Genomic DNA, 21,142 nt, shown 5'->3' with positions numbered 1-21,142 from the left:
TGATCCACTGAGTGTTAGGACTAGCCATCTATATAACAGAAAAAACTCAGCTTACTCCCCAAACTCTATACCTACTGCTCTCTGCCTTCAGTGTGTAACAGCAATCTTATCTTCTCATGATAATCACTGTGGATTATCCTTGCCTAAATGGAACTTCTTTTTCTTCCTCCTTGTCCACTAAATTGAGAAGCTCAAAGTGATTAGGTGGTCATCATAACTTTAAATTCCTTACAACAGTTACACTGAAGGTATAGAGGATGGAGCATACCTGGTGAGTACCTTTATTTATGGAATAGGGATCACTACAGTGAATCTTGAGGAAACAGTACAGCAAGATGGATATTAAAACTAAATAATTTACGTTAGGAGAAGATGAAATATAAAAAAGTAACAGTAAAATTTACAGTCAGATCTAAATTGATATGACTGAAATTACATATATGAAAAAAGAAATATTGACTACAAGAAGGATATGGTTTTGAAAGTATGCCAGAAATTGTATGTGGGAGTATTTATTGAAGTATTTATTGTCTGTAGCTGCAAATGGTTCAAAACAATCTAAAATCTCCTTAGAGGGTTGTTAGGTAAATTAATTATTATATATCCATATAATAGATACTTTTTCCTCTACCTGACATATTTCCTTTATACAAGTTTCCTTTCTTCCTTCTTAGTTAACTTCTTGTCAGCTTCTGTTATTTCCTCATGGAAGAAAGTTTGGGTTGCCTTACTATATCCAAAACCCTGTTATTGCCCGTATCCATATCAACCTCTTGTTAATGTTCATTAAGTTGCAATTTTTCATTTATATCATACCATTAATACATTTTACTTCCACTCAATAATAAACTCTCAGAATACTGAGGCAGTAATATTTTTTGTTCACCCTAAAGCCAAATATAGTGCTGCAGTGAACATAATAGATATTAGTAGAGTTAGACTTAATGGAATATGTGGAGTGAACTTTTTTTTTTTTTTTTTTTAAAGAAAATAGTGAAGTAGGGCTATAGGAGTTGATAAATTCTCTGGGCAAATTGTTGAATGATGCAGAAAGCATCAAGAGAAGATGGAAGGAATACACAGAGTCACTGTACCAAAAGGAAATGGTTAATGTTCAACCGTTTCAAGAGGTAGCATATGATCAAGAGCCAATGATACTGAAGGAGAAGTCCAAGGTACATTGAAGGAATTGGCAAAGAACAAGGCAGCAGGAATTGATGGAATCAAAATTGAAATCTTTCAAGAAAGTGAGGCGGCACAGGAAGCACTCACTCATCTCTGCCAAGAAATTTAGAAGACAACTATCTGGCCAACTTCTTTTCAGATCTCCACATTTGTGCCCATTCCAAAGAGAGGTGACCCAGCGGAATGCAGAAATCATCAGACAATCTCTTTGATATCCCATGCAAATAAAAGTTTTACTAAAAGTAATACAGAAACGGCTACAATCATACATTGACAGAGAACTTCCAGAGGTTCAAGCCGGATTCAGAAGAGTCCGTGGAACAAGGGATATCATTGCTGATGTCCAATGGATCTTGGCTGTAAGCAGGGAATATCAGAAAGGTAGATACCTGTGTTTTATTGACTATGCAAAGACTTTCAATTGTGTGGATCATTACAAGCTATGAACAACATTGCGAAGTAAAAGCATTCCAGAACACTTAATTGTGCTCATGAGGAATCTGTACCTGGACCAAGAGGCAGTTGTTCGAACAGAACATGGGAACACTGAATGGTTTAAAATTAAGAAAGGAGTGTGACAAGGTTGTATTCTTTCACCATACTTATTCAACCTGTATGCTGAGCAAATAATCCAAGAAGCTGGGTTATATGAAGAAAAACATGGCATCTGGATTGGAGGAAGACTCATTAACAACCTGCGATAAGCAACCTTGCTTGCTGTAAGTGAAGAGGAATTAAAACATTTACTGATGAAGATCAAAGACTACAGCCTTCGGTATGGATTACATCTCAATGTAAAGAAAACAAAAATCCTTACCACTGGACATCAATAAACAATATTCATATCAACGGAGAAAAGATTGAAGTTGTCAAGGACTTCATTCTTCTTGGATCAACTATCAACACTCAAGGAAGCAGTAGTCAGGAGATCAAACGTTGTATTTCATTAGGCAAAATCAGCTGCACAAGACCTTTTCAAAGTGTTGAAGAGCAAAGAGTCAGCTTGAGGACTAAGGTGCGCCTGACCCAACCCATGGTGTTTTCAGTAACCTCATATGCATGCGAAAGCTGGACAGTGAATAAGGAAGACCATAGAAAAATTGATGCTTTTGAGTTATGGTATTTGAGGAATATTGAAAGTGTCATGGGCTGCCAAAAGAACCAATAGATCCATTTAGAAAGAAGTGCAGCCAGAGTGCTCCTTGGAGGCCATGATGGCCAAACTGCATCTCTCATACTTCGGACATATTGTCAGGAGGGACCAGTCACTAGAGAAGGATATCATGTTTAGTAAGATGGAGGGTCAGAGAAGAAGAGAAAGACCCCCCCAACGAGATAGATTGGCCAAGTGGTAGCATTGATGGGCTCAAGCATGGCAACAGTAGTGAGGCTGGCCCAGGATCGGGCAGTGTTTCATTCTGCTGTGCATAGGGTCACTATGAGTCAGTGCCGACTCAATAGCACCTAGCAACAACAACAACAACATAGTAAATATTGATTCAAGTAAGAATTATCAATGAATGCTAAATGTAGTAGGGAATTTTTTTATCAGAAGTAGGATATTTACATATGGTGGTAAAGTGTTAGCCCACATATTACTTATTAGTTGCAAAGAAAGAAAATATATAGTTTAGAAATTGAACACCTTGACCAGGTGATTAAAATTAGCATCTTGAACACGGAACAGATGTACATCATATACCTCTTGAAGGACAGCTGCCCTGGGAAGGCAATATCACTTACATACTATCCCAACCAGAAATGCATAACTTGAATCTAATCCTGAAGAAACATCAAAGAGTTGAATGTAAAACTGATGATCTGCCCTGTAAATGTTCACTCAATCCACAATAAAAACCTTAAAAAAAAAGAAACATCAAAGAAATCCTAAATGAGAATCTATTAAGCAAAAATTATTATTATTCAAAAATGCCAGGACCATGAAAGATAAAAAGTCTGGAGAATTGAAAAATAAGGTAGCTAAGGAGCTCTGGTAGCGTAGTGGTTACGAATCGGGCTGCGAACCTTAAGGTCAGCGGTTTGAAACTACCAGCTGCTCTGCGGGAGAAAGATGAGGCTTTCTACTCCCGTAAAGATTTACACCCTCGGAAACCCTGTACAGGGTCGCTATGGGTCGGAACCGACTCGACGGCACTTAACAACAACAACAACAACAATTGCAATACATGATCCTATACTGGATTCTATTTGTTGTTGTTAAGTGCCATTGAGTTGGTTCTGACCTATAGCGACCCTGTATAGGGTTTCCAAGGAGCAGCTGATGAGCTTGAACCGTCAACCTTGCAGTTCAAGCTGCTTTGCAGTCTGGCACATTTACCCACGGTGCCACACCAAGACTCCACTGGATACTATAGAGAAGGGGGATAAAGTAGTTTAAAGGAATTTATTGGGTAAGTTGGCAAGATTGGATTTTAGATGGTAAGTTAGATTATATCAATATTAATTATAAGGAGTTTGATAATTGTCCTGTAGTTCTATGTGAACCACATATTGCATTATGTGGTGGTACAGGCTATGTATCCTATATACTAATATATTCAGGGATAAAGGGCCATGATGCATGCAACTTACTCTCACATGTTTCAGGGGGGAAATAATATGAATAATATAGAGAGATCAAGTTATAAAGCAAATGAGACAATTTAACAGGTGAATTTTGGATAAAGACTATATAGGAGTTCTTTGTACTATTTTAACTTTTCTGAAAGTTTAAAATTATTTGCAATTTATAAGGCAAAGAAAAAAATTCTAAAAAAGGCTTAGATAGACTTTTTAAACAGTTTCTTCTGGGGGGTGCAATTGGAGGGATAGAGGAAAGGACTTGGACTATGTACTATTTGTTTTTTATAGTTATGAGTATTCTCATTGGCTTGTTAGAATTTTTCAGATAGAAAATAGTGTTGGCTTTCATATCTAGTTCTAACCAGTTACACACTGGGGATTTTAGTCGTCCTTGAGAAGGGCACCTCACTCAGTAGGCTACTATTCTTCTCAAACCACAATGAAGGTCAACAATTCGTTATAAAGTTTAAGTAGAAGAAATTGGGAGAAATGAGTAAATGATTCTCTACCATAAAAAAATACTTTTCTGTAAAGATAAAGAGGTTACTGGCAGAAGATGATGTACTTTGGATTCTTTTGCCTGATGTAGAAAGAAACCTCATTGTTTATAATCATCAACACATAAATAGTTGTGACCATGGCACAAAAGTTTTCTGAGGATGCTGGTTGGAACATCACAGAACTAAACCTGGGTCTCATTAGTATAGTTTTTAGTCACTTAGCAAACAAATCTAAAATTTGACAGAAAACCAAAAAGTATGCATTTTTAAGTTTTATTTCTTATTTATCTCTAAATTCAAGGGTATGTTATTCCAATACTTTTACTAAAGATAGTTTGAATTGTATCACATTCTTAAGATTTATAAGCTGTTCGTTCTATCTATCCTTTGTTTTTGTTCCTTGTTTTCAACTTCGTACGTTCCGCAAATGCTATCTTTTCTTTCCCTAGTTTTATTTTCATAAATAGAAAATGTAGGATAGTAATAAATGTGAATTAATGTAAAATTATAAACTTTTAAGAAATGGCAAAAACTACTGACAAAATAAATCTGTAATGTAAACAGGAATGTCTTTTAGAAGCTGATAAAGACAATAACCTGCCTTTCTCATTGCATTTCCCTTTGATTTTTTTTTTCTCTTCCATATAAACATAAATCTTTCTTCTCATATTTCTATTTCATCTCCTTGTTTCTTGCTGTCTCTCTTCTCCCTAAAAATCACTACATTTCAAGCTTTCAGAAAGGTACCAGACTAAAATGTGCTAAGAGCTTAATATTCACTGCCTGTGCTGTAGTCTATTGGTTAGACTTTTCTTAGTTGGGAGTTGAATAATTCAAGATGGACTCTCCAGTCATCCTTTCTGTTTTAATGTAACCATTTTATATGAACCCTCAGGATACCGACAACTGGAGGGTGAGGAAGGAGAGACCATGTTTCATTTTCTGACATTTAAATGTGGTCAGCTGGTGCATGCCTGGATCTTGGCTCCTCATGTTTAGACTGTTTCCTGAATCTTAGATGACATAAGGACACAAAGTCGTACATTTTTTTATGTCACTTTGTAAAATACCTTACCTGTTCTCATAATTTATACTGCCTGTAGTAAAAAAAAAAAAAAAAAAAGTAATAATGGTGTCCTGGTGTGGCACTATAGAATCAGCACTGGACTGCTAAACCACAAGGTCAGCAATTCAAACCCACTAGCTGTTCCTCGGAAACCCTACACAGAGTTGCTATGAGCTGGAACTTAACAACAACAGAGATGTAGTGGGTATCTTGGGTTGTTAACCACAAAGTCAGCCATTCAATCCACTAACTGCTCCTCAGGAGAAAGATGAGGCTCTGCTCCCTCTCGGAAACCGTTAAGGAGCAGTTCTGTGTATTGTAAATCAGGATTGACTGCATGGCAGTGGGTTTATTTGCTAGATTTTCTTGTTTATGTGTTTGTCTTTAGTCTAGTAGAAAGCAATGAGCCCTGGTGGCACAGTGGTTGAGTGCTTGGCTGTGAACTAAAGGTCAGAGTTTGAACCCAGCAGCCTCTTACTGGGAAAAAGAGGTGACAGTTTGCATCTGTAAAGATTACAGCTTTGAAAACCCTATGGGGCAATTTTATTCCGTCCTGTAGGATCGCTATGAGTCAGAATAGGTTTGATGGCAACAGGTTTGCTTGTTTATAATACAAAATAACTTTCCAGTGTGTAAGTAAGAATGAAAGCTGTCCTCACCAAATTCAGAAGACCTAGCTGTACGTTGAGTTTACATGCAGAAGAAAACTGCTTGAGTCATCACTTACCATTTGGCCTGCGAAGCTGTGCATCCTAATGTGACCCACAACTTTCTCCATCTTTGCTGTAGCAACTGCCTTTATTTGTGTCAGGTTTCTTTGTGGGTGTGTGACTCAATCTTTGCTGTGATCTACATTTCAGAATCGCAAGAAGATTCCTATCTCTAATGGATCCACCAAGTCTGTCTTTCTGTATGTGTGTGGCTTCTTCCATTTCTTCACTTCATCTTTTTCTCTTTTTATTTTTAATTTTTTCTCTTGTTCTTTAGAACTTCCTGGGATTTTTGTTGGTTTAAACAAATTTAGGCACTGATTTATTTTCTTAAAGAAAACAAGTTTCTTTAACTAAATAAGATACTTCATCCTGCAGTTTTAAAAACCAACTTGCGAACACACTTCTTTAACTCACTTCTTTGTATTCTCTAAGGAGGTACTGCAGTTCGTAAGGAAATCATCAAGAATAAAATCAGAGCCATTGGGAAGATGGCACGGGTCTTTTCAATTCTTCGGTAAGGAAAAGCCTAGAATTACAGTCTTCATTAAAACCATTTTGAAATTTTATTTTATTGAAAGTTATTTCAGAATAGTTTTGTGTGTGTGTGCTTTATTTTTTTTCCTCTACTTGAATTTCAGACTAGAATTTCTAGTTTCCTTGTGAAGTGCAGATTGAATCAGACTTACATGTTAAAATGACTAAATATCTTCTGGCAAGCATTCATTTGATACTAGCATAGCGTCATGAGTGTCGTGGTTTCATGTGGATTTTGAAACCAGCTTGCCTGTGTTCAAAGCTTTACTCTGTTGCCTTTTCTTAGCTGTTTGATCTTGGATTTATTTCTATACCTCAGTTTCCTAATCTATAAAATAGAGATAATAATAAGACATACCTCAAACTTTTAGGGGGGTTATAGTATTTGGTATAATATGAAGAGGCCTCAAAAAAAAAAAAAAACTTATAGAAAACTGCCATGGCCAATTCCATTTTTACCAGGAACTTTTTAGAGCCCACTTGTATATGGAAAACATAGAAAAGTATCTGACTATTAAAGGTTTCTTACTGAAAAGTAAGAACTGGTTGATTGTTTGTAATTAGAATATTTATAGGATACATTCCTTTCTTAGAGTCAGGGAAGTGATGAGGAGCAGGAAAATCTTCTGTCTCTGTGATTTTTTAATGGATCTTCAAGGATCTTTTTGAATGGCCGAATGGTGGACACCCTGGCATTAATCCAGGGCTATAATCTTCCTTTGCAGGGAAGAGAGTGAGAGTGTGCTGACTCTTAAGGGCCTGACTCCTACAGGCACACTCCCTTTGGGTGTCCTCTCAGGAGGGAAGCAGACTATTCAAACAGGTGAGTGTGAGAAATGTTCCTTATTAGAAAGGTTTTTTCCTGTTACTTTAACAGTCAATGTAAATGAAATATTGGTGTGGTTTTTTTTGTTTTTTTGTTTTTTTTTTTTTTCAGAAAGTGATAACTGGATACATATAGCCATATGGGGAAAAATGAATTTTGGCTTTTACTTCTCTATATTTATAAAAATTAATTCAAAATGCATTATAGCTTACATGTAAAATGTAAAACAATAGAATTCCTAAAAGGAAGTTTGGAGACTAGGTACCGGGAAAAAGTCTTTAAACAGGACATAAAAAGTACTGACTTAAACAAACAAACAGACTTAAAAGTTGAATTTCATTAAAATTAGTAACTTCTGTTCATGAAAATATATGATTAAGAGAGGAAAAAGACAAGCCACAAATAAGTTCAAAAGACCCTTCACAAAAGAGGGTATCAAAGTGGCCAATAAATAAATGAAAAGGTACTTAATGTAGTTACTCATCTGAGACGTGGCTATGAAAACCACAGTGAGATAGCACTACATACCCACTGGAACGGATAAAGTGTAAAAGTCTGACCCGACCTAAAGTTGATGAGGATGTGGAGAACTGGAAATGTCATATACAATGCTGATGGACTTGTCAATTGGTTCGACCATTTTGGGCAATAAAGTAAACACATGACCCAACAAAACCACACCTGATTTATCCAAGAGAAAATTAGTGCCTATATCCACCAAAGGATTTGTATAAGAATGCTCATTCTAGCCCAGAATTGGAAAACACACTGATTATCAATAGAAAAATAGATAAATTGTATTGTATTTATACAATGAAATACCACTCAGCTGTTTAAAAAGCATTATGGATACATGCAGCAGCATAGAGGTGAATCTCATAGGCATGATGGTACATCTATAAGAGAACACAAACTAAAAACATAAAAAAAGCACAGACTGTCTAATTTATGTGATGCTCAAGATCAGGCAAGTTAATCGATGGTGTAGGAGTCCAGGTAGTGGTCTCTCTGGTGGATGAATATTGATTGGAGAGGGGCACAAGGAGCTTCTGGGGTGCTGGAAATATTCAATATCTTGATCTGGATTATAATTAAAAGTATGTATACATATAAAAATGTCTTGACATGTTACTTCATATGTGTGTACATTTGTGCCTTATTTGTATATGTTTTATACTTTAATTAAATCATTTTGATGTTGTCATTGGAACTTTCAATCAGTGAGATAGTCTGCAGCCATATTCTATTCCAGTGCCACGATCACTCTTCAAATAGAGCATCAGTTCTAAAGTGACATAGGAGTTGACTTCTAAGGAGAAGACTCTAATGAGATCCACGGAATAAAAAGATTGCTCTTTGTAAAAAGAATAAACGTATATCTGGTCAAATAAGAAGAGACTGAAACTCCTATTATTGGATGACTAATTCTAGTATGTTAAACAAATGATTGACTACTTTTTTGCTCCCTTGTTTTATTGATTTGTTTCTATTTGTTTTTAAACTACTGTTGTTGGTTTTTTCCATGTCATCCTACCACTTACAGGAATCCTTTGCTTTTTTTTGGAAACTTCACTGCTGTTGACTAATAGAAACAATGTCATTTTTTCATTCTTATACAATTGAGTTGCTCCTGCCTTTCTCCTCTTCCAGTACTGGAATGTTGGAGTTTAGATATTTTGAAGGAAGAGTGAACATTTTTCTCGTTGGAAGTATATAATTTATTTTATTGGTTTCTGTAGTTCCCTAGAAAGGAATAGTAAACTATTTCAGATTGAGTTTTTTCAAATGTGCACTTTTTAGTAAGCAAAATACTTTTGTGCCATAAGGTATTCTGAGGGCAATGTATGCCAGCTCCAACAAAGGTATTTTGGAATAAGGCATTAATCTGGGTAAAGGGGGAAAAAATGTCCTATAGCATTTGTACTTGAAAAGTTTTATAAATGTGTTGATCCACATAATTGTTGTTTTAAAATCTTTTTTTTTCTAGATCTTGAAATTAAAAATCTACAAATTTGCAAATCTTGGATGAGTAACAAAGAGAATTGTATAGATGTGTTATTTGGGGATGTGTTTGATTTAATTCTTGATCTGCCTTTTGTTTTTAGTCCCAAATGTATCCAGTTTCTCTTTATCCCTTATTTAAATATGAGCTTATAATAAATATAATATTGTTTATTGGTACTTGAGAAATTTATAGAAATATTTAGGAATGTGCAAAAAGGAAATTTAAAGCGGCAGCTAACCTTGTAGAGCCTCTTATTCTCTCTTGGCTCTTTTCGATAAACACTGACCTGTGAACCACAAGGTCCATGGTGCAAGCCCGCCAGCACTCATTAGGAGAAAGATGAGGCTTTCTGCTCCCTCGAAGATTTAAAGCCTCGGAAACCTTATACAGGGTCGCTATGAATTGTAACTGATTCTGCAGCAGTTAGCAACAACAACAGCAATATTGTCTGTTATTGATAGACAGAAATGGAGTTTATTTTATTTTCACATCACATTGTCAGTTCTACAGGTTCATTGGCATACTGAAGTGCTAGCTGAAAAAGCTTTTATTGCTCATGTAACTTTGCTTAAAGAACCTTCAACCAGCAACATCTCATATGTCCTAATAGCATTTTATATGCCTCGACTTGTACTCCATCCAAATCAAGGTGCTGCAAATGGTACCACCAGGAAAGTGAAAACAACACACAGAATGAGAGAAAATATTTGCAAATAATATATCTAATAAGAAACTAATATTAACAATAAATAAAGAACTTTTACACCTGAGTAACAAAAATTGAAACAACCTAATGAAAACATGGATAACGGATTTAAATAGACATTTTTTCCAAAGAAGACATACAGATGACTGTAAGCGTCATTAGCCAGTTTTTGTTACTTGCCTTGGAGTCATTCTAGCTACTGATGAACACTGTAGGCATAGAATAGAATCATTCCCTAGGGTTTACTAAGTGAAAGAACCCTGTCACAAAGGATCATATATTGTATGATTCTATTAATCTATAGAGACAGAAAGGAGATTAATGACTGACTAGGGTTGAGGGCACATAAGGTAATGGAGGAAGATGGAAGGTGACTGCTAGCTAGCGGGGAGGGGATTTCTTGTTGATGTGTTGGGAAATGTTCTAAATACAGATTATGGTGATAGATGCACAACTCTATGAATATACCATTGAACTGTACACTGTAAGCAGGTGAGTTTGGGGATATATGAATTATATCTGTAAAAATGTTAAAAAGAGAAAAAACAGATCACTCAGTTTTGTATGATTTTGTTTTGTTTTGTTTTTGTAGTGTCCCTGAGTGTGGGCTGATATCATATATATCATCATCCCCATTGCAAAAAGCAATTCCTAGGAGGGGCTCCAAACAATACAATGCTAGTACATATTGTACCACATGGCTTTCAAACTCTAATTAGGTGAACACTCTGTATACAGTTACAAGCAGTGCTTTGTTCTCCCACTTCCTAACAGTTGCATCTGTGATGTACTGTCAGAATGCACTGTGGTTTTCTTGTAAAGTGTATTTTTCCATTTGAGATTAGAGAGGGTGTGACATTGCTTTAATATGTACGTATGTGTGGTTGGCAAATGTAAGCAGTTGATAAGGTCATGCCAAGAATCTACTTTTTACATTATGTTAGGAAGTTAACTTCTGAGTTCTTCCAGTTTCTCTCCTCTTATGTTGACATATAAAACCTAGGAACAGCCAACTGTTAATGTTTGTTATTCCCTGCCGTCTTTTAGAAAATTGGTATTAGAGGAACTGGCATGCTTCTCCTAAGAGATCTTTCTTGCTACAACCTGTAACCTTTTCATACATTAGGATTTTTACTGTCTGAAAAACAAGATGGAAGGAAGTTTTACTTGTCAGTGCTTATTTTTTTTATTTTTAACTTTTTAGTGTAAATTGGGTGAAGGTTTACAGACAAGATCATCAGTTCTACATGCAGCAAGATGAAACACCTTGTTCATCTTGATGATTACAATCCCCTCCCTGGAACTACATTTATCCCACTCCCTCCCTGTGGGTCCCCATTTGCATCTTATATTTCACAATGAACAAGGCAAAAAATATTTGATAAACACTTACAAAACAAAAAAATATTATTTTAAATGTCCAAAGGGCTGTTAGTGTTTATTTTTAAGTTGCGTCCTTTTCCATCAGACTGAGAGGAAAGGGCCTTTTTAGTAATGTGTGTGCTCTCTCATGTAAGTGAATGGAAGCCATCTGGGTTGGAAAGGTCAGTCCCTGCTTTATCATTAGGCCCAGATGGCACATGAATTTGCATCTAGAATTAAATAGTCAAGGAGCCCTAGTGATGCCATGGCTAACTGAAAGGTTGACAGTTCAAACCCTCCAGCCACTCTGCAGCAGAAAGCTGTAGCAGTGTGCTTCTGTAAAGATTCCAGCTTTAGAAATCGCAGGTGGGCAGCTCTGCCCTGTCCCTTAGGGCTGCTGTGAATCTGAATCGCAGTGGGTTTGGTTTGATTGTTTTAGGCCTTTGCCAGTGTACTACTCCACCCCTTGCTAAGAAATAACCCCTCACTTGTGACCCATTTTTATCTCCTTCCAAATGGCAGTCTGTTATTCAAGCCTAGTATTGGGGGATTTTATTTTGAATTTAAATAATTAAAAAGCACAGTTGGACCCTACATAAGGTGCTTAAGAGCAATAAGAAGTAGTTTTAATTCACTCAATTCACAATAAAAACTTTTTTAAAAAGTTATAAATAAGTTCTTTTTTTAAAATAGGACTCATTTAATACTTTCAGAGCTATTATAAATGAAGGAACAGTGGTGATCTTAAATTATTTGATTTGAAAAGTGATTTTGATAATGGTATCAAGATATAAATTGGCAACTGGCTATTTAAAATAAGGGAAACAACATCAGTCTTTGTTCTTTATAATCAGGTAAACTGGCCCAGTGTCTTATCTATAGCTATATTAGCTGAAAGATTCCCAGGCCACCTGAAATGTTTGAAATATTAGCAATTCTCCTCACCTCTTATCCCACCCCAATCCAGTTTCTTGCAATAATCCTCCCACTTCTGTAACTAGTGGATTTTTATTATGGATGAGGATAGGCCGAAAGGTGGGGTCCCTGGGAAGTCTGTGCTGGCAGCAGTGTTGTTGGTTGTACTCACTCTTTTTCTGTCTTCATTTTTGCATGCCACTGCTCCTGCCCTCTTACAGCCACAGTAGAAGCAGTAGAGGCCCGGGAAGGTATGGCCATATTCCTCTGATAGATGTGCTCCTGTGTCTGTCTACAAGTTTGGAAAAGCTTTCTTAACAATTTGAAAACTTTTATTATTGCATTACCAGAACTGTAACAGTGAGAAAAGGCATAGATGTTTCTAGGCATTCTCATAAAGCAAGTATTTTCCTTTGTGTACTGTATTGGCAGTGATTGCAATGCCCCCTCACTAGGGCGAGGCTCTTTCCTGGGCTCTATCTGTTGGAATGCAGTGGCTGAAGCTTAAGCAACTGGTCATGAGGGATCAAGTAGTTTAATTCTAAATCCCTTCCACAGGCAAGAGACATCCATTTGATTACAAGACAGGTCTGCCTTTAATGATTTAAAAGGATATCCAGAGTAAAGGCAAAAATAGATAGGAATTTAGTTTGATTTGTTTCTGAGTCTGTCAAGCGAAATTATCTTTGTTTCTGTGAAACCTATGTTGAGTTACACCTTATCTTGGAATTTATATATGAAATCTTTTGAAAGGATAAACCTATGTTATAGATCTAATTATCTTGTGAGGAAAGGTGATTCAAAATGTGAATGTCTTTCCTTGACTGTATAAAAATTGAATCAGTAGGAAAATACCTAGAAGCTATTTCAATGACTTTTAACTTACGTTCAGCTCCTGGTTGTGCAAGATAAAAAAGACTGTACTTTTGAACCGTTTTTTGTTACTTTTTTGTGAATTCTTTCTGTTATTTTGTGATTAATGTGGTGTTTGTGCTTTCATGTAACTACGCTGTGTTTGGCTCATTCTATTATTCCAGTGTTGCCTCTTTTTTCATAAAGCATAGAGCATGTTTCTAGCCCATAAATGAAATTCTTTCTAAAATGTATTGAGGCTGTGTAAGACTTGTTATTGTTTGTCAGTATACTTCTGCCGTGACTAACATTATGGAGCTTTTATGGAAATTCCTTTCACTATTTAGCTGATTTGGAGCCTAATGAAACGATAGTTTCAGACAAAGCTAATTCAGTCAACTATATGCCTGTTATCTTTACCAGACATGTGCTCCATAGCCACCTTTCTGTGTTTTCCTCTAAGAAGTTGTTGTGCGCTAAAAAAACGTTTGTAAGTTTGTCATTTTGCTGCCCGATTGAAGTCCCCTCCCTCCTTTCCTGTTTCTTTCTAGCCATCAGAGGGTTTTCCCTGCAGCACAAGATCCGGAGTTTTCAAGAAGCCCAAGGACTGGACCGAATTAATGAGCGGATGCCACCCCGAAAGGATACTGTACACTCTGATGGGCCAGTGAGATTGCTAACCTCTGTACATCCTAACGCTGCTTACAGGAGCGACCAAGGAAAGAAAACTCAGTAATGCTTAGAGTTACAGGTCGATCCAAAACTTATGAACAAATTTTATTTATTTATTATTGGGAAACAAAACAAAACCAACTTAAACCTGGAGGTGCATTCATATTGCAGTCTGCATTTATTCTGTAAGAAAGGTGACCATTTTATAAATTCTTTTATCTTCAATATATATATATAAAGTATTATCTGTTTGGTTTTTCTCTTTTGTCCCTAATTTTTAGAAACCAATCTGATTGTTGTTGATAACAGATATGAAGTCTTATGATATAAAGATGACCTTTCCCTAATAAAAGGGCCTTAGAAACCTCAGCCTTGGGTTTCTGACTTGAACAAATTAACTTTTACTCCTGTTTTCTTGGAAGGTAACATCTTTCATTTAAGATTAATAACTTTTTACATGAAAGAGGTTTGTTTTCTTGTTGTCATGGTTTTTTTTCTTTCAGCCTAGATGCCATTAAAGGACTTGGATTCAGTGACTAAACTTGCTTCTCTTCTTTTGGAAAACATGATTATTGTAGCACTTCTATAGCCCCAAACCCAATGATTGTAAGGGCTAAGGGAAATGTTTACCATAATAACCTACTTCTTTCTGGACTCCACATTCCTTTTTAATGTGTTCTAGTCAAGTACATAAGAAACAATCATGGGGGATGTTCTAAGAATTACTTAAAATTTGTCCATCTAGCCATGGGCATGTGGCGCTGTAGGATCAGCACTGAAATGCAAACCCACCAGATGCTCCTGGGAAACCCTGCACAGGGTAGCTATGAGTCGGAATTGACTCGACGGCACTTAACAACAACAACCATGGGCTAATTTGAACACCTTTAGAATTCTGGAGGAGAAAGAGACTTTCAAAAAGTTATACTGATGCCAGATCCTTTTGCTTTCGTTTTTGAATCCCAGATGACCTACCCCATCTACAAAGGAAGTTACATTTCTAACTCTTTTGTAAATTACCTCAGCTGAGCCTTAGCAAGAACTACTTAGGTCCTTCTGCACTATTGCATCATCAGCAGTGGTATCCATTCTCCCTATGGTCCTTCTGTATCCCTGTAGAGGGATTTCTGAAATCACCTGGTGCGGTGAATACTGACTAGGGTAGGATAACTGCAGTGTGAATTGAAAATCTTCCCCAAAGGTCTTGTAAGTGAGGATTGATATCTTCTATATCAAATGCTAGAGTCCTGGCATGGTACTGAAGGATAAACACTGGACTGCTAACTACAAGTTCAGTGATTCAAACCCACCAGCTGCTCCTTGGAAACCATATTATAAGGTCATTATGAGACAGAATCGACTTGAAGGCACTTCACAATGTATCAGCCACTTGGATATTTTTCCTTTTACACTCATTAGATTGAGCTATATGTCATTAGGATATTTTAGAATACCAAAACAAATATTCAGGTACAGCTTTTGAAAAACCTTCCCTTAGTTTGTTTTTTAAATGAGTACCGATTACTTAAGGAGATCTTAGAGATCCTTAGGTTTAGGCTGATTGCAGGCACCATAGTCATTGGTTGGCTCTGCAATGAATGCACCTTCCTGGACATTACAGCATGGAATTACACATCGATGGAATTCCTTAATGCCATTTGGGATGTGGGGTTCCAGCGTCGAAGCAATTATCTGAGACAGTAGTGTTTCATATTAGGAGCTTTAAGGAAAACAGAAACCTTTCTTTCAAAAACATTGTTTTCTTTAGAAGATTAAGGGTTTAGCCCACCTGTCTCTGTTTTCCTGTACCTTTTTCTAGCAGCTCCTAATTGTTATGAGAGGTGAAAGCGCTTTTGGGAATTGGAATCTGGTGTATTGGATTGCTCTATTAGTAAAAAGATTGGAAAGATATTGTGGAAGGGCATACGGATCTCTTACAGGTTGTAAGTAAAACCTATAAAAGAAGGGGACCAAAGTCTGAATATTTGTTTTTTACTGGTGTCATTGATTTATGCTCAAAAGAGGGACTGGATCACCTGGACAAGCATGGTACTCCTCATCCCCACAGTTCAATATTAGAAAAGATCGCAGCTCTAAAAATGTCTCCAAATATGAAGGTCAGTCCTCAATGACAGATTTTAGAGATGACACTTTCCTATCTCTTCCCCTTTTCACCTGGGCTATCAGTACACATACACAGTCCACAGGAAGAAGATATCCTTAAGGGCTTAAATCAGTAGGCCAGAGTGAAAGCATTATAACAGATATTTATAAGCTAAAATAATATTTTGCTAATTGGTGGGATGATTATTTAGGAATGTCTTCATTATTATCTCTAAAAGGTATAATATGATAAAGTAAGTTTCCTTGACAGAAATGTCATAAAAGGGTATTTTTTTACAGGATCCTTCTGAGGTGTTGAGGGATCAGCCTGAGGGAATCCAAGAAAATCTGAGTGAATTTAAGATAGAACAACAGCAGCTCTTAAAGGAAGATAGTTGTTTTTGTGGTTAAGTGCCATCGAGTCGTAGTGACCCTGTATAGGGTTTCCAAGGAGCAGCTGGTGAGTTTGAACCGCCAACCTTGCAGTTCAAACCAACCTTGCAGTCCAGCACATTAGCCCACAGCACCACTTCCATAAAGGAAGATAGTTTTGATGTTCTGTTTAATTCTAAACATAAAGGCATTATGTTCTGTAGAAAGCTAGAGTGTGTATTTCCACAATTTAGACAGTTACACATAGTAAATGTATCTAAATGGTATAAATAAGTTTCTTAAAATGAGAATCGATACTGTCTACATATGTATCTGCACCTATGACTCAAAATAGTTTAGAAGGCATGAACTGTAGAAATACATTGTAATAAAGGTGCTTTTCTTCACTTTAGGCTTCATTGGGGGATTGTAACATTTTAAATGTTTTGTTCTAAATGATAGCTTCCAAGGAGGCTGGGACTGCTACTCCTGACTGAGACCAAGCTAGCAGATTTTTTTCCTTCTTAATTTATCAGGAGGGACCAGTCACTGTAGAAGGATGTCATGTTTGGTAAGGAGGAGGGTCAGAGAAAAAGAGGAAGACCCCCAGCGAGATGGGTTGGCAATGTGGCAGCATCAATGGGCTCAAGCGTGGCAACAATTGTGAAGTTGGCACAGGACCAGGCAATGTTTCATTCTGTTGTGCATAGGGTCACTATGAGTTGGTACTGACTCAATGGCGCCTAACAACAACAACAAATTTTGTTTTGTTGTTGAGAAAATTGTAATAGAGTAGAACTACCCCATAGGTTTTCTGAAACTATAAATCTTTATGGAAGCCGGCTGCCTCATCTTTCTCCTGCAAAATGGTGCATTTGAACTGCCAAACTGTTCACAGTCCAATGCAAAACATACACCAATACAAGAGTTTCTGCATGTACAACTTGGTGATTTTAATTACATTCTTCGAGTTGTACAACCATTCTTGCCCTTTTTTTCTGAGTTCTTCTGCCTCATTAATATAAATTCACTAAGGCTCCTATAATCTTTGAGTTGTTGCTGTCAATTTGATCACATAGAGTTCTTAAAAGAATATACTGCTAAAGGCAGATCTTTTTAAAGATACTTCAGGGACTATTTTTGGTTTAAGGATTAAAGATTATTTCAGGGCAACTGTTTCAGTAGTTTATCTGCCCTCCATGTCTACACAAAGTGTGGGGTCCATGAGAATTTAAAATTCTGTTTTGCAGTGTCTCCCTTTTTATCAAGCTTCTCCTATGGAATCTTTGTTCAGAATGATTAGTGATGGTAGCCAAGTACCATCCACTTCTTCTGGTCTCAATGGCAAAGGAGGTAGTTGTTCATGGAGGCAATTGGCCACACGTTCCATTTTCTCTTCCCATTCCTGATTCGCCTTCCTTTGTTGCTCCAAGTGAATAGAGACCAATTGTTATGCCTTAGATAGTTTCTTGCAAGCTTTTAAGACTGCATGCACTAATCAAGGAACTAGGAAGTAGAACAGATGCACTAACCACATTATTAGGACAATTAATTGTGGTGTCCCGTGAACACATGATCCTAAACCTAATCAAGATCCAAATCCCAGGAGAAATGAGGTCTTGATACATGCTAAGTGTGGATGGAACTTGAAGATAAGACAAGCAAAATAAGCCAATTGCAAAAGACAAATATTGTATGACCTCACTTAAAAGAAAAAATAAAAGGCAAATATACGGATACCAAAGTTTATTTATGGTCACCAAGGTCAGGAAGGAAGGGGAAAAGCAGGGTTAAAAGTGATGGAAAAATTGCATTGATTGAGGTTGTTTGAGTAACTATTATGATTGCTGTCTAGTTGTACACCTATAAAAAGTTGAATTGGCAAGTTGTGTGATAGGTATACCTACAATAATGTTATTGTTTTGTGCCATGGAGTCTGTTGCAACTCATAGTGACCCTGTATAGGGTTTCTGGGCTATAAATCTTTGTGGAAGCAGAAAGCCTCATCTTTCTCCTGTGGAACAGCTGGTAGTTTCGAACTGTTGACCATGAGATTAGCAACCCAATTTGTAACCACTATGCTACCAGAGCTACAATAATGACCCAAAAAAAGTGGCTGCTGAGACTGCAAGCAGATGTTTTAACTGCTATTAAAGCTCTGCAGAGTTGGTGTTTTCAAAAGTTCTTCTGTTTTATTGAAGTCTTTCCCCCTGCATGTTCTAAGGATACTAAAAATGCTGTTCTCTGCTTCTTCTTCACACTAAGGTCTACAGGGATCTTCTATTTCTGCAACTTCTCCTATCTAAGGGGTAAAAAATGTTCTTACATCAGTTCTCTGTACGTGTAAAGGGACTTTTTTTTTTTTTTAAATAAACTTTTTTGAAGCACCATTTTGAAAATGACACATCCATCACATGGGCCAGGTTTCCCAATTTTGGCTATAGCCACATCATGACATTTCAAATTAATCAGATGGCTATTTTTTTTTTTTTAATGAAAAATAATCATCTAACCAAGTTTAAAACATACTTCATAATCTTCGTGTTCTGAATGTTTAGTGCAAAAGTAAAAATAAGCTAAGGCAAGTTGCTGCATGTGTGTGTTTAAGCAAAAACAACTTCTGTTTTCCTGTGAGCCTCAAGATAACACATTCATTATGGGTGTAGACATTGCTGATTCATTGTCCTTTGTGATTAGATATTGACCAAGCAAAGTGAAAATTGCTTATCATATACTGATGGTTTTGATCTAGCTCTTTGCCTAAAGGTAGAGTAGTCAGACTTTACTGGATTATCAGTATTTTCCATGTCCCCTACACTATATTTACATTGCCTTTTCTATTCCTCCATAGCCAAAACTGAAACACCAAACCTACTACTGTTGATTCCCATTCATAGCAACCTTATAGGACAGAGCAGAACTGCTCTGTAGGTTTTCTGTGGCTATAAATCTTTATGGAAGCTGACTGCCTGGTCTTTCTCCTGAAGACTGAGTGGCAAGTGGATTCAAACTGCCAACTTGTTCGCAGCCCAGGGCATAACCCACTGCACCACCAGCACTTTTTCCACGCCATAAAGTTAGTTGCAAGTTGATGAAGCAATTTTTCTCAATAGCAAAGATTTGTGTTCTTGTCCTGGTAGTATGAGGTTGATTTCCTGGCACCTCAGAATAGGAAGAAAAAAGCCCTTATTTGTCAGCAGTATTTTCAACATCATTGAGGAGCAAGAGTGGGATTTCTTAAAATTGGATAACTTGGAGCCCTTTTACCCTTGGCATTGCACCTTAATCTCTTCTCTATCAGTAGTTTTTCAAACACAGTTTGAAGCAGCTGCTCTCTTAAGACAGAGATTTCAAGCAAAAGAAACTGCCTACCTGGCATATAGCTGGACTCTACACATGTGTTCATGGTCATCACCCAAGAGGCTCCCCTAGCTCTCAGAATGAAGCAGGCCTAAATCTGTTCCCTCTGCCTTCCTTGTTTATGTCAATATTATAGCTGATATCCAGAAGTTTTTACTGTACCATGTCTGTAAATAAGGAGACTTGGTGTGATGCTGTAGGATAAGCACTGAACTGCTAACCACAAAGTAGTTCAAACCTACCAGCCGCTCCTTGAAAACCCTATAAGGGTTGCTATGAACTGACTCAAAACTGAACAATATTTATAAATATGAAACACAAGCTCTTGAGAATTAAGTTCATCCTAGCCAATCTGAGTGGCCAATCAGTTTAAACTGTTCTAGGAAGATCTTGCCCTTGATTTATTGATTCATAGTTTTTCTTTGTGATAATCATTAGGATTTCCTCTGGTCTTTGTATTAAAAATGTATTTCTTATCCCATATAGACTTGTTGAGACACCACTCTAGAATCCCCAGTATTTGTTTTGGTGGTTATAGTAACAGTGAAACCCAAGTTTCTTTCAAAGCAATAGTCAGCTTTTTTACCCACCAGACAGATTTCTGAGGAAAAGTGAACCCAGAGCCCAAGTTGTAGGCATGAGGTTCCAACTTCTAAAATCATTTGTGGTTATCATCATGGGTTCCACTTTGTCTGACACGGAGTCCACATCTTTTCTGTAGCCTGTTAGAAGAGGGAAGTAAAAGGCAACCTAGGATGCTCCGGCAATAGATTTAGGAGGGTTGGGATCACGATAATCCTTATTCAGCACTGCTGTGTTCAGATGTTGACAAGAAAGAGTAAACAAACATATAGGAGAAGAAAGTTGTCTAGTAGAAAAATAGGGATGTTACTCTTGAGAACAGAGAGCTATATTAACAATAGAGCTTTGTGCCGTTGACAAGAGTATGAAATGAGACTTGTGACCTGACCTGTGGATATCTAGCCAACAGAAGTGAATGGGGTCAGTGTTAGCTGCCTTCATCTATGCAGCCACAAGGTAAAGATGATACTAGAGAGTATATTGCCTCCCAGGAGGCCCTGGCCTCGTGCCCCAGCAACCTTGGAAAGACTTGCTAAATAACATCTTTGTTTGAGATAGGGTTATGGCTAGCCTTGCTTCTCTTCCTCTCCTCTGCTGACAATCTCAGTTGTTTAAGATTAAGAAACAAGGCCATGGACATGGAGCATCCCTCTGGGCAACTCTATAGTTAAGACCCTGCACACTGCCTCACTGGAATCTCTGGTCCACATTTCCTTCACTCGTGACATTGCTGTCTCCAAATGTCTTTTTTGTTTTTGCATGTTAAAGTGAAGTACATGTAGCAAAGAGGAGACCTACCATAGATT

General features: G+C 37.1%; 1 protein-coding gene across 1 annotated transcript in view; it reads left to right on the top strand.

The window, feature by feature from the left end:
* The window catches only part of PPP3CC (protein phosphatase 3, catalytic subunit, gamma isozyme), a 129,438-nt gene extending 115,455 nt beyond the window's left edge, over window positions 1-13,983 (top strand). The window contains exons 11-14 of the mRNA XM_006864448.1: window positions 6,480-6,561; window positions 7,307-7,404; window positions 12,617-12,646; window positions 13,799-13,983. Coding sequence (XP_006864510.1) covers window positions 6,480-6,561; window positions 7,307-7,404; window positions 12,617-12,646; window positions 13,799-13,983 — 395 coding nt within the window. The remainder of the gene's footprint in view (window positions 1-6,479; window positions 6,562-7,306; window positions 7,405-12,616; window positions 12,647-13,798) is intronic.
* The last annotated feature ends 7,159 nt before the right edge of the window (window positions 13,984-21,142 follow it).

The sequence above is a fragment of the Chrysochloris asiatica genome, unplaced genomic scaffold (assembly GCF_000296735.1).
Source record: "Chrysochloris asiatica unplaced genomic scaffold, ChrAsi1.0 scaffold00064, whole genome shotgun sequence".
Classification (NCBI taxonomy): Eukaryota; Metazoa; Chordata; class Mammalia; order Afrosoricida; family Chrysochloridae; genus Chrysochloris; species Chrysochloris asiatica.
Note: the sequence above shows the minus strand (reverse complement) of the source record. Positions and strands in the feature narration are given on the sequence as shown.